The following is a 14,977-nucleotide window of genomic DNA, read 5'->3' as shown; positions in this document are numbered from 1 at the left end:
ACTAGACCATTGCAGACCAAGTGCCTCTCTCTCACATTGTCCTGCAGACTATCTATAGCAGGAGCCCCTCCAAAGCTGAGTCACAAACAGTATGGAAGCAGCCCTGACAGGTGCCAGCACCACTCCAAAGTAACTCTTGCCCTGAGGAGAGGGAAAGATAATCACACATAGCAGTTTAACTGTAGCCCAGCACTAGGCTGGGGATAGACATCTGATCTAACTGCAGCCCTGCCCACCAACAAAAGCTTTTCAGGGGACAACTAGAGAGAGTACCTTGCAATTTGGTCCTACAGCAACTCTGGCAATGCCTGTTCTAACTCAACTCAAGCCCAAGGTGGCCCCAGACTGGCCCATTAATAACACAGGGAAAAATCCCTGCCCACAACAGGCAAAGAGAGCCATTGCAGATGACTGGACTAAAGGTAAACACAGCTCAGCCACAATAGTAAGGCATACACAACACATAGAAGACAACCCTGAAGTTCCAGGTTCTGGTGAATGGGACACTGCATTGCAGCACACCACTGGACCTCTTCAAGAGCAGAACATGTAGCTACTTTCCTGACACATGGAAACAGATATAGACAAATGAGAGTTTATGGCAGCAATGTCCACAATAGCCAAACTATGGAAGAAGCCTCAGTGTCCATTGAAAGATGAATGGATAAAGAAGATGTGGTCTATATACACAGTGCAATATTACTCAGCCATTAGAAATGACAAATACCCACCAATTGCTTCAACGTGGATGGAACTGGAGGGTATTATGCTGAGTGAAGTAAGTCAATCAAAGAAGGACAAACATTATATGGTCTCATTCATTTGGGGAATATAAAAAATAGTGAAAGTGATTAAAGGGGAAAAGAGAGAAAATGAGTGGGGAATATCAGAGAGGGTGACAGAACATGAGAGACTCCTAACTCTGGGAAATGAACAAGGGGTAGTGGAAGGGGAGGTGGGCAAGGGAATGGGGTGACTGGGTGACAGGCACTGAGGGGAGCGCTTGATGGGATGAGCACTGGGTGTTATACTATATGTTGGCAAATTGAACTCCAATAAAAAATATACAAAAAGGAGAAGACAAAGGAATATGTCATAAATGAAAAAACAGGACAAATATCACAGCAAGAGAGCTAAACAGAACAGAGATTAGTAACATGCCTAATAGAGAATATAAAGTAATTGTCATAAAGACACTCATTGGACTTGAGAAAAGAGTGCAGGACTTCAGTAGGACCTTCAAAAAAGAGAAAGCAATCATAAAACAGAACCAATCAAAATGAAAAATTCAGCAGCTGAGATTAAAAACACGTTAGAGGGAGTATGTACTAAAGGAAGAGAAATGGATCAGCAACCTGGAGGACAGAGCAATGCAAATCAATCAATCTGAATATGAGAGAGGAAAGAAAACAATAATAAAAATGGGAATATATTAAGAGAACTCAATGCCATCATCAAGCATAACATTCACATTATAAGGATTCCGAAAGGGTAAAGAGAGACAAAAGGGGGCAGAAAATTTATCTGAAGAAATAATGTGGAAAACTTCCCTAACCTTAAGGAGGAAATCCAGAAATCCAGATCCAGGAGGGAGGCATAGAGCCCTCAACAATATCAACTCAAGGAGGTCCACATCAAGATGCGTAGTAATTAAAATGGCAAAAAAAAATTGTGATAGAGAATTTTTAAACAGAAAGAGAAAAGTAAACAGTTACATACAAAAGAAATCCCATACAACTATTAACTGATCTTTTAAGCAGAAATTTTGCAGGCTGAAGAGAGTGGTTGATATATTCAAAGTGCTGAAAGAAAAAAAAAATTGCAACCAAGAGTACTCTATCTAACAATGCTATCATTCAGAATAGAAGGAGATATCAAGAGTTTCCCAGACAAACAAAAGTTAAACTAATTAATCATCACTAAACCAACCTTATAAGAGATTTAAAGGGGACTCTGGGTGAAAAGAAGAGATCATAACCAGGAATAAGAAAAGTAAGAAGCACAAAAGCAAAATATATCTATACAATCAGTCAAGGGATTCACAATATAAAGGTTGTAAGTATGACACTATACACCTAAAATGTGGGGAGAGGAGTAAAAATTTAGGGCTTTTAAAATGGATTCAAATTTAAGCAACCATCATCTTCATATAGACTGCTATATGCATTAGATGTTATACATAAACCTAATGGAGCTGCAAATCAAAAACTGGTAATAGATATGTAAAAAAATAGAGAGAAAGAGAGAAATCCAAGCATATCACTAAAGAAAGGCAACTAGCCATGAGAGGAAACAAGAAAGGAACAGAAGAACTACAGATGATGGATAAAGAAGATGTGGGTTTTTTTAAATAAATTTATTTTTTATTGGTGTTCAATTTGACAACAAACAGAAGAAGATGTGGTTTATGTATACAATGGAATATTACTCAGCCATTAGAAACGACAAATACCCACCATTTGCTTCGACGTGGATGGAACTGGAGGGTATTATGCTGAGTGAAATAAGTCAATCGGAGAAGGACAAACATTATATGGTCTCATTCATTCGGGGAATATAAATAATAGTGAAAGGGAATAAAGAGGAAAGGAGAAAAAATAAGTGGGAAATATCAGAAAGGGAGACAGAACATGGAAGACTCCTAACTCTGGGAAACAAACTAGGGGTGGTGGGAAGGGAGGAGGGCTGGGGGTGGGGGTGACTGGGTGGCGGGCACTGAGGTGGGTACTTGACGGGATGAGCACTGAGTGTTATTCTGTATGTTGGCAAATTGAACACCAATAAAAAATAAATTTATTATTAAAAAAAGAACTACAGAAATAACCATAAAACAAGGAACAAATGGCATACCTATCAATAAGTACATATCCATCACTATTGACTTTGAATGTAAACAGGCTAAATGCTTCTGTCAAAATGCATAGAATGATGGAATGCATAAAAAAGCAAGACTTATTTATTTGCTGCCTATAGGAGACACATGTCAGAACTAAAGACATGTGCAGATCCAAAATGAAGGGATGGAAAAGCATTATCATACAAATGGAAGTAGAAAGAAAGCTAGGATAGCAATACTCATATCAGACAAAATAGATGTTAAAACAAGGAATGTAATAAGAAACATAGAAGAACACTATATAATAATCATAAAGGGAACAATTCAACAAGAATATATAACAATTGAAAATATGTATGCATCCAACATGCGAATACCCAAATACACAAAGCAGTTCATAACAAACATAAAATAATTGTTAGTAATACAATAATAGTAGGGGACTTTACCACTCCACTTACATCAATGGACAGATCATCCAAATAGAAAATCAACAAGAAAACAGTGGCTTTATTTTTTAAAGATATTTATCTACTCATTTATTATTTAGGGAGAGATAGAGACATAGAAAGAGAGCACCAGAAGGGGGAAGGATGAAGGGAGAGAGAGAATCTGAAGCAGACTCTGTGCTGAGTGTGGAGTTCAATGCAGGGCTCAATCTCACAACCTGAGATCATGACCTGAGCAGAAATTAAGTTGGACACTTAACTGACTGAGCCTCCCAGGTGCCCTGGAAACAGTGGCCTTAAACAACACATTGGATCAGATGGAACAGATATATTCAGAGCATTTCATCTTAAAACAGTAGAATACACATTCTTCTCAATTGCACATACAGTATTATCCAGAATCGATCACAGTTTAGGCCGTAAAACAAGTCTCAACAAATTTAAAAAGACTGAATGCATGCCATGAATCTTTTCTGACTATAACACTATGAAACTAGAAACCAACCAGAAGAAGAAATCTGGAAAGAACACAAATACATGGAGATTAAATACCATGCTACTAAATAATTAATGAGTCAACCAAAAAATAAATCAGAAATCAAGAAAACATGGGGACAAATGAAAACAAGAATACAATGGTCCAAAATCTTTGGAATACAGCAAAGCCAGTCTTAAGAGAGAAGTTTATGCTAATACAGGCCTACATCAGGAAGCAAGAAAAATCTCAAATAAACAACCTAATGTGACACCTAACAGAACTAGAAAAAGAAAGCAAAACCCCACACCAGTAGAAGGAAGGGAATAATAAAGATTACAATGAAACAGATCAATGAAACCTGGAACTGTTTTTTTTTTTTAAAGATCAACAAAATTAATAAACTTTTAGCCAGACTCATTAAAAAAAAGAGAAAAGAGAGAGAGAGACAGACAGACAGACAGAGAGGGCTCAAAATCATAAATAAAAGATGAGAAATAATAACCAATACCACAGACATACATTGGATTCTAAGATAATATTATGAAAATTATATGCCAACAAATTGGATAACCCAGAAGAATTGTATGCATTCCTAGAATACATAATCTTCCAAAAATGAATGAGAAAGAAATAGAAAATTTGAATAGACTGATTACCAGCAATTAAATTGACTCAGTAATCAAAATCTTTCAACAAACGAAATTCCAGGACCATATATCTTCACAGTTGACGCCAATGAAACATTAAAGAAGAATTAATACTTATTCTCTTCAAGCTATTCCAAAAATAGAAGAGGAAGAAAAGCTTTCAAATTCATTTCAGAAGGCTACCCTTACCTTGATACCAAAACCAGATAAAGACAGTACAAAAGAGAGAGAGAGAGAGAGAGAGAGAGAGAACTACAGGCCAATACCTTTGATGAACATAGATGCAAAAATCCGCAACAAGATACGTTCGTTAGATTATTCCTTTCTGCCCCTGGACACCTTCGAGTAAGCATCATTAAAGTCTCCCCTCCCACGGCCATCATGTCTAAGTCAGAGTCTCCCAAAGAGCCTGAGCAGTTGAGGAGGCTCTTCATTGGAGGTTTGAGCTTTGAAACAACCGATGAGAGTCTGAGGAGCCATTTTAGCAATGGGGGACACTTATGGACTGTGTGGTAATGAGAGATCCAAACACCAAGCGCTCCAAAGGCTTTGAGTTTGGCATGTATGCCACCGTGGAGAAGGTGGATGAAGCCATGAATGTAAGGCTACACAAGGGGGATGGAAGAGTTGTGGAACCAAAGAGGGCTGTCTCATGAGAATATTCTCAAAGACCTGGTGCCCACTTAACTGTGAAAAAGATTTTTGTTGGTGGCATTAAAGAAGACACTGAAGAACACCATCTAAGAGATTATTTTGAACATATGGGAAAATTGAAATGATTGAGATCATGACTGACTGAGGCAGTGGCAAAAAGAGAGGTTTTACTTTTGTGACATTTGATGACCATGACTCTGTAGACAAGATTGTCATTAAAAAATACCATACTGTGAATAGCCACAACTGTGAATTAAGTAAAGCCCTACTGAAGCAAGAGATAGCTAGTGCTTCATCCAGCCAAAGAGGCCGAAGTGGTTCTGGAAACTTTGGTGGTGGTCATGGAGGTGGTTTTGGTGGGAATGACAACTTTGGTTGTAGAGGGAACTTTAGTGGTCGAGGTGGCTTTGGTGGTAGTGGAGGTGGTGGTGGATATGGTGGCAGTGGGGATGGCTATAACAGATTTGGTAATGATGGAAGCAACTTTGGAGGTGGTGGAAGCTATAATGATTTTGGCAATTATAGCAATCAATCCTCAAATTTTGGACCCATGAAAGGAGGAAATTTTGGAGGCAGAAGCTCTGGCCCCTATGGTGGTGGAGGCCAATACTTTGCCAAACCACAAAACCAAGGTGGCTATGGCAGTTCCAGAAGCAGCAGCAGCTATGGCAGTGGCAGAAGGTTTTTAATTACTCCCAGGAAACAAAGCTTAGCAGAAGAGGAGAGCCAGAGAAGTGACAAGGAAGCTACAGGTTACAACAGATTTGTGAACTCAGCCAAGCAGGGCCTAGCTGATACAAAAAAAGACATGTTTTAGACAATACTCATGTGTATGGGCAAAAAACTCAAGGACTGTATTTGTGACTAACTGTATAACAGATTATTTTAGTTTCTGTTCTGTGGAAAGTGTAAAGCATTCCAACAAGGGGTTTTAATGTAGATTTTTTTTGCACCCATGCTGTTGATTGCTAAATGTAATAGTCTGATCATGACGCTGAATTAATGTGTCTTAAAAAAAATCCACAACAAAATATTACCAAAATGAATCCAATATTCCAGTAATAAGGTCATTCATCCCAATCAACTATTATTTATTCTAGGTCTGCAAAAGTGGTTCAATATTTGAAAATCATTATGATAAAGCACATCAATAGGAGAAATAAAAACCATATTATTATTTCCGTCAATACAGAAAAAGGATTTGATAAAGCACAACATCTATTCATGATAAAAACTCTCAACAAAGTAGATTGATTCATAGGTCTTCTGTACAACAAAGGAAAAAAATCAACAAAACTAAAAGACAATCTAAGGAATAGGAGAAGATATTTGCAAGTGACATATCCAATAAAGGGTTAGTACCTAAAATATGTGAAGAATCATACAACCCAACACTAAAATCAAATAATCCAATTTAATAATGGGCAGAAGACATGAACAGACTTTTCTCCAAAGAAGATATCCAGATGACAAACAGGCACATGAAAAGATGCTCAATATCATCATCAGGGAAATGCAAATTAAAACTACAATGAAAAATGAGATATCATCTCACAGTTTTCAGAATAGCTAAATCCAAGTGTCCATTGATAGATGAATGGATAAAGATGTGAGATTATATGTGTGTGTGTGTGTGTGTGTGTGTGTAGGCCCTGCCACCATTATATATATATAATACACACATACACACACACGAATATTGCTCAGCTATAGAAAATAGTGAAATCTTGCCATTTGCAACAACATGGATGGACATAGAGAGTATAATGAAAGACAAATACCATATGATTTCACTCATATGTAGAACTTAAGAAACAAAACAAACCAACAAAGGAAAAAGAGAATTTTAAAATTTATTTAAATTCAATTAACATATGGTGTATCATTAGTTTCAGAGGTAGAGTTCAGTGATTCATCAGTTGCATATAATACCCAGTGCTCATTAGATCATGTGTTTTCCTTAATGCCCATCACCCAGTTACTCCATCCCCTCACCCATCTCCCCTCCCAGTAATTCTGAGTTTGTTTCCTATAGTTAAGAGTCACTTATGGTTTGTTTCCCTCTCTGATTTTGTCTTATTTTATTTTCCCTCCCTTCCTCTATGATCCTCTGTTTTGTTTCTTAAATTCCACATATGAGTGAAATCATGATGATTGTCTTTCTCTGACTGACTTATTTCACTTAGCTTAATGCCCTCTAGTTCCACTCACATCATTGCAAATTATAAGATTTCTTTTTTTATGGCTGAGTAATATTCCATTATATATCTACACCACATGTTCTTTATCCAATCATTTGTCCATGGACATGAAAAAATGCTCAACGTCCCTCAGCATCAGGGAAATACAAATCAAAACCACAATGAGATACCACCTCACACCAGTCAGAATGGCTAAAATTAACAAGTTGGGAAACAATAAATGTTGGCAAAGGTGTGGAGAAAGGGGAATCCTCTTACACTGTTGGAGAGAATGCAAGCTAGTATAGCCACTCCGGAAAACAGTATGAAGGTTCCCTAAAAAACTTAAAAAAACACACACACAATACAACAGACTCTTAACTAGGTTACCAGAGGGGAAGTGGGCAGGGGGATGAGTGAAACAGGTCAAAGAGAATTAAAAGCACACTTATTGTGATGAGCACTGAGTAATGTATAGAATTGTGGAATCACTGTTGTACATCTGAAACTAACATAATGCTGTATGTTAATTATACTGAAATTAATTTTTCTAAAAAAAGGAATAAGATTTCATATGATGATATATCTTAGGCTTGTGAAAATAGTAAGCATCAAGGTTTAAGTAATGTTCTTTACTTGTCCCTAATCCAATATGTAACAGTCTTTTGTGGTGGCATTTATTTCACTTTAATTGCAGTTTATAATGTACACAACCCTCTTACTCCATCTAAATTCCTGATTCTCAAGTCCTTCCATTACCTCCTTACTTTCACCCATTATAGTCATCTTCCCTGCCCCTCAGACTATAGGTCTGAGGCAGTGACTCTACCCACTATGATAGTGGGTTTGAGTCTGAGGGCTATCTCTCACATGGTGGCAGAGCCCTGGAGGCTGTGGGCAAACCAATGTCTATTAGTTCCATTATTTCCTGTAGAGGCCTCTTCTGTTCCCAGTCTACTGCTATTATTCTCCTGGCTACAAATAGGAATCTCTCCTTACTTGTCACATATTGTAAGTTGAATATTGTCCCACCAAAATAGATACATTGAAATCCTATCCCCTATAACTTAGAATATGAATTTACTGGAAATAGGGTTGCTGTAGATGTGCTTAAGATACAGTCATAATAGTTTAGAGTGGGCTACTAATCCAGTTTGACCAGTGCCCTTATACAAAGGAAAAATTTAAACACAGACATACATACTTCATCCATGTAGAGATTAAGGTAGAGATTAGAGCGATTGGTTCTACATACCATGGAACAGCAAATATTGACAGCAATCACCAGAAGCTAGGAGAAAGGCATGGAATAGATTCTTTCTCACAGCCTTCTGTAGGAAACAATCCTACTGACACCCTGATATCAACTTCTAGCCTCTGAGACTGAGACAATAAATTTCTGTTGTTTAAACTATTAAATTTTGTGATATTTTGCTACAGTAGCCCCAGCAAATAATACAGCCCCATCTCGTAGAATCTCATACAACAATCCAATAGTTTTCTAAGAATTTTGACTGCTGGTAACCCAGATAGGAGGACCTGTTCCTCTTCTATCCATCTAGATAAAAAATATGTTACATATAGAAGGTGACACTGCCAACGCATTAGGAAGAGTGTCTAAGAAACTCTGCATTGAATATTTCTGGGTGTATCTTTACATGTATTTCTCTCATCTTTCATTGATAACTGCCTTATCAGTTATTGATGTCAATTCATTCCAATCAGAACTAAAGGATAAAATGTATCTGATCAAACACCCTGTGACATCTTACATACTTTTCTCATTCAAATTAACTATAATTTATCTACAACTGTTAATGTGGTTGAACACTAAAAATATTCTAATATAATTTGGTTATTTGAAAAGAAGTATTTCACTTTCCCCTAGAAATGCAGCTCTTTTTTTGGTAGAAATAAAATTCTTAGACCTGTAAAAGAATTCTTAATGGATCAAGATTTTAAAACATTTCTTGACTACTGAACCTAACCCCAAAGTGTATCTGCTTTTGCAATTGCATCGATTTCAAATTCAACTATAGTTTGTAGGTACCTGTCCTTCCTACCCCATTTAATTTTCTGATTCCAAGTCCCTCTACCACTTCTTTACTTTTCATGCTTCATGGATGTTTTTCTTGCTCCTCAGATATGGCCAACTAATTTCAGGCCTAGGGCTGAGGCTCCATCCAATATGAAGGTGGGTTAGCTCCTTTATTTTTCTGACAAGGGCTCCTCTGCTCCCTGTCCACTGTTATTGTCTTTTTTGCTTCCAAGTAGTATTCTCTCTTCCTTTGGCCCACACAAATATAATGTCACATACAGACACTCTGATGGTTTCCCCAGCATTTTAACTGGTAGTCCCTAAAGCTCACAAACAGACCCTTAGTAAATGTTCTCCCTCTTTGATTGTTCCTTCTTTTTACATCTAGATCCAAAACAGAAAAAAAAAGTTACATATAGAAGCTGACAGGCTATCTGAACAAGCTATATGATTTTCCCACTCAGATGACAGAAAATCAACTCACCTATTGTTGGTATTGTGGCCAGGGGACACCAAAGATGACCCTCGAGCATTCTGACTTCTGCCAAAGGGGAAAAAATACACAAAAAATTAAGTCAGATAACTGGAAAGAAATCATGCTCTTTCCTGACAGGAATTTCAGGCAAGAAAAGTAAACAGCACATCACAAATCCTGAGGCGAGGTGACAGAAACTGAAGAAATAGCTTTGAGTTACCACAATGGGATCTGTAAGCCAGCCTCTCTCTGGGGTGTGTGTGTGTGTGTGTGTGTGTGTGTGTACACATGCGCATGCATATTTACTGGAAATAGCAAGAAGCAAGAGAGAAGCAGCAGTGATGATTAAGTTATCCTTGCTTCTTTCCCAAATTTTTTACCATTCTGGTATCTGTTGAATAAATTTGGGAAGAGAGTCAGAGACATGAGAGTAGGGATGGGGAGGTGGATCCAGGTGACAGTTAATGAAAGAATATAAAGAGAATGGGAAGAAAACGCCAGATGAGAATTTCCATGGCAAGACCAGTTCCTACGCATTATTTGGTAGGGCAGAAAGAATTTTGCCCTAAATTCTATATTAGAATTTGCCTAAATTTTGTTTACAAGAGTTTTTAAGTTGAAAGTAGAGAGCATATCATCAGAATGACTTTTCTTTCTGTTAGTTCTTTAAAAAAAATTTTATTAAGATATATGAAGATATAACTGACATACATTATGCTAGGTTCAGGTGCACATCATCTGTCACAATACTTATAGAATTTTTCTCATTATAAGGAGTTTTAAGATGTACTCTCCTAGCAATTTATGAATATGCAATACAGTTTTAACTATAGTCACCATGCTGCATATTACATCCCCATAATCTATTTATTTTAAGGTTTTATTTATTTATTCATAGAGACACAGCTAGAGAGAGAGAGGCAGAGACACAAGGCAGAGGGAGGAGCAGGCTCCATGCAGGGAGCCTGATGTGGGACTCGATCCCCGGTCTCCAGGATCACGTCCTGAGCTGCAGGCGGCGCTAAACCGCTGCGCCACCGGGGCTGCCCCCCATAATCTATTTATTTTATGACTAGAGAGTTGTAACTTTGGACCCCCATCACCCAAGTGGAAGAAACATTCAGTGAACTCAAATACAGGGCAGTGGAATTCATCTAACCAGAGAGCAAAAAGAGAAAAAAATTAAAAGAAGGGTTTAGAGGAAATAGCAGTTGAATGTCTGCCTTTGGCTCAAGGCATGATCCCGGAATCTCAGGGTCAAGTCCCACATTGGGATCCCTGCATGGAGCCTGCTTCTCCCTCTGCCTGAAAGAGACCTGCCTCTGTGTGTGTGTGTGTGTGTGTGTGTGTGTCTCATGAATAAATAAATAAAATCTTTTTTAAAAATGAAAAGGCATCCTATGGAGTAGGAGAAAACACTTTCAAAAAAACCAAAAAAACAAAAAAACAAACCACTTTCAAACTACATATCAGATAAAGGGTTTATATCCAAAATATAGAAGGAACTCATTCAACTTAATAGCAAAACCCCCAAATAACCCAATTTAAAAATAAGCAAAGAACTAAAATAAACATTTTTTCCAAGAAGACCTACAAAAGGCCAACAGGTACATAAAAAGGTGCTCAACATCACTAATCATCATGAGGGAAATGCAAATCAAAACCACAATGAGATAGTACCTCATACCTGTTTGGATATCTTTTATCAAAACAACAAAAGATAACAAAATTCTGGTGAGGATTCAGAGAAGAGGAAGCCTTTGGGCACTGGTGGTAGAATATAACTGTACAGCCACTAAGGAAAACAGTATGCAGGGTTCAAAAAAATAAAAATGGAACTACAATATGATCTACTAATCTCACCTGTGGGTATATATTCAAAGGAAATGAAATCATTATCTCACAAAGCCATCTGTACCCCCATGTTCATTGAAGCATTGATTAAAAAAATAGTCAAGATATGGAAACAACTTATGCATGAATGGATAAAGAAAATGTGATATATACATATATAAAATAGAGTATTACTCAACCTTAAAAAGGAATTTTTGCCATTTGTAACAACATGAATGAACCTGAAAGTATTAAGCTATGTGAAATAAGCCAGACAAAGACAAATGCTTCTTGGTGTCACTTATATGTGGGACCTTTAAAAGAAAAAAAAAAAAGAAAGAAAAGAAAGAAAAGAAAGAAAGAAAAAAGAAAGAAAGAAAGAAAGAAAGAAGAAAGAAAGAAAGAAAGAAAGAAAGAAAGAAAGAAAAGAAAGAAAGAAAGAAAAGAAAGAAGAAATAAAGGAAGGAAGGAAGGTTGAACTCATAGAAGCAGACAGTAAAAAATAGTTATCAAGGAGTGGGAAATCAAAGAAATAGGCAGAAGTTGGTAAAAGAATACAAACTTTCAGTCATAAAATAAATTAGGGTCTGAGGACCTAATGTATAATATAGTGGCTATAGTTGATAACACTGTATTGTATAATTGAAATTTGCTAAGAGAGTAGACTTAAATGATCTCACACATAAAGTATATATATGAGGTGATGGCTATGTTAATCCAATTGAATAATCTTTTTACAATGTATACCAAATCATTACTTTGTACACTTTAAATATATTTTGTTGATTATACCTTCATAAACCTGGAAAAAATGTTTTAAATGCATATGTATGTTTATTAACAAGGAAATATATTCATGATACGTCATTAAGCAATTTTTAAAGGAATGTGATTTATTATCTGCAAACAAAAAATGTATATGCCTTAAAAAACTAGAAGGATATGTGTCAGAAATTAAGAATGATTATTTGTGGATGGATTTATTGATTGTGTTTTCTGATTTTGCTATAACAAATTTTCATGTGTTGTTTGCCTTTTTTTTAAGGAGGAACAATGCACTTACCTTAAAAAAGCAAAAAATAGCTTTCTGCTATTGTATGTATATATGTATATATTGCCTGGTTCTCCTCTCACAGAAACATTAGAAGTAATGTTACCTGGCAATTCCAAAATACAAAAGCTGTAGCACTTTATAGCACATTTATTATTTCAACAATAGTTTTCGGAGTGCTTCATTGTGTCAAGATTCTGGTGGCTCCAGATATACCAGAGTGAAGAAGAAACAACCCCTGTAATCCCAATTCAACAGGTGACATCTACATTAGGAGGTAGTTGTGCTTTGTTTTTAAAGACTTTATGTTTTAAAGCATTTTTAGGTTAATAGCAGAATTAAGAGGAGGATACAAAGATTTCCCATATGCCCCCTGTCCCCACATACGTATTGCCTCCTCTATTAGCAACATCCTCCACCAGAATAGTATGTTTGTTATCATTGATAGACATATAGAGACACATCATTATCACCCAAAGTCCATAGTTTACATTATGGTTCACTTGGTGTTGTACATCCTATACAAATGTATAATGACATGGATCCATCATTATAATATCATACAGAGTATTCTGACTGCCCTAAAAATCCTCTGTGCTTCTTCTATTTATCTTTACCTCTGTTTTGAATATTAGCATAAACTTATTTATGGTGCTTTAGATTTTCACATACATCATTTCACTTTTCCTGTTAATTTTTTATTATACAACATTGACTAAGATAGTCAAACCTCTGATACCCACAACAGACAAAGAGAGTCGTTGCAAATGATTAGAGTGAAGGCAAACACAGCTCAGCTGCAACAGTTGGGCACACACAACCCATAGAAGACACCTCTGAAGTGCCAGGTTCTGGTGAACAGGAGACACTGCACTGCACTACAGGACCTTTTTTTTTCTTTTTCTTTTTTTAAAAGATTTTATGTATTTATTCATAAGAGATGCATACAGAGAGGCAGAGACACAGGCATAGGGAGAAGCAGGCTCCATGTAGGGAGCCTGATGCAGGACTCAATCACAGAACCCCAGGATCATGACCTGAGCCAAAGGCAGATGCTCAACTACTGAGCCACCCAGGTGCCCCAGGACCTCTTTTTTTCAAGATCAGGAGATGCAGCTACTTTCCCAACACAGAAACAGACACAGAGTTGGACAAATGAGGAGACAGAAGAATATGTCCCAAAAGAAAGAACAAGACAAAATCACAGCAAGAGAGCTAAATGAAAGAAGAAACATGACTGACAGAGAATTTAAAGTAATGGTCATGAAGCTATTCACTGGACTTGAAAGCAGAGTGGAGGACTTATTGAGACCCTCAATAAGTAAATAGAAAACATAAAACAAAATCAGCCACAGAACTCAGAATCTTTAGAACTCAGTTGCTCGGGGCGGGGCAAGATGGTGGAAGAGTAGGATCACCAAGAGTTGTCCCCACCAACGTACCTAGATAACTTTCAAATCATCCTGAAAACCTACAAATTTGGCCTGAGATTTAAAGAGAGAAGCGGGGATCCCTGGGTGCCTCAGCGGTTTAGCGCCTGCCTTAGGCCCGGGGGTGTGATCCTGGAGTCCCAGGATCGAGTCCCACGTCGGGCTCCCGGCATGGAGCCTGCTTCTCCCTCTGCCTGTGTCTCTCATGAATGAATAAAATCTTTAAAGAGAGAACAGCTGGAATGCTACAGTGAGAAGAGTTCACGCTTCTATCAAGGTAGGAAGCCAGGGGGCGGGGGAGGAATAAATAAATAAGCATCCGAGGGGGAGGGGCCCCGCGAGGAGAGGAGCCGGGCTAAGGCCGCGCCGCCAGCGCCCCAGGACAGGAAAGCCCAGGCCCGGAGAAGCAGGAGCTTTCCCAATTTTCCCGGAGGGAAAGGCGCTCGCAGGGAACTCAGGCAGGATCCCAGGAGGGGCAGTGGAGCCCCCAGGTTCCCAGGGGCACTAACAGAGGACCTGCACCCCGGGGCAGAGCGGCCACACCCCGCGGTCGAGCTCCCTAAAGGGCTGCAGCGTGTGCCCGGGGGGGCCTGGGAGCAGCTAGGGGGGCGGCTCAGGTGGCGGCTCCGCGCCGAGGGGGCTGCGCGGCCCGGGAGCGCGATTCCAGTGGCTCAGGCCCGGGAGCCCAGGGCACCAGGGGACACAGCCCAGGATCCAGGGCTTCCCCAGGACAGGCGGAGGCCGGGAGGACACAGGACAGCGAGGACGCTCCTGCCGCCGGGTGGCCCTGACCTGTGCAGATTGGCACCCCCGACCCCGGAGCATCCAGGCCCCTGAGGACTGGGAGACTACGGTAGATACTGCTGCCTCCAGGGCTAGAGAGCTGGCTGCCACCACTGTTGTTGT

General features: G+C 38.6%; 2 protein-coding genes across 15 annotated transcripts in view; one reads left to right on the top strand and one right to left on the bottom strand.

Annotated features, from left to right (window-relative positions):
• LOC112669357 (phosphatidylinositol 3,4,5-trisphosphate 3-phosphatase TPTE2-like) overlaps positions 1 to 14,977 on the bottom strand; it is a 176,411-nt gene that overhangs the window by 143,519 nt on the left and 17,915 nt on the right. For all 14 annotated transcript variants that reach the window (XM_025462377.3, XM_025462378.3, XM_049100918.1 and 11 more), the window contains one exon: positions 9,767 to 9,823. In XM_025462377.3, coding sequence (XP_025318162.1) covers positions 9,767 to 9,823 — 57 coding nt within the window. The remainder of the gene's footprint in view (positions 1 to 9,766; positions 9,824 to 14,977) is intronic.
• Positions 4,792 to 5,803, top strand: HNRNPA1L2 (heterogeneous nuclear ribonucleoprotein A1 like 2; the record flags this gene model as incomplete). Its single annotated transcript, XM_025462388.2, is given in 3 exon segments — positions 4,792 to 4,891; positions 4,894 to 5,166; positions 5,169 to 5,803. Coding segments are annotated over 3 exon segments (1,008 nt in total), but the record flags the coding sequence as incomplete, so codon positions are not given.

This window comes from Canis lupus, chromosome 25 (assembly GCF_003254725.2).
Source record: "Canis lupus dingo isolate Sandy chromosome 25, ASM325472v2, whole genome shotgun sequence".
Taxonomy (NCBI): Eukaryota; Metazoa; Chordata; class Mammalia; order Carnivora; family Canidae; genus Canis; species Canis lupus.
This window is presented reverse-complemented; position numbering and strand designations above follow the sequence as displayed.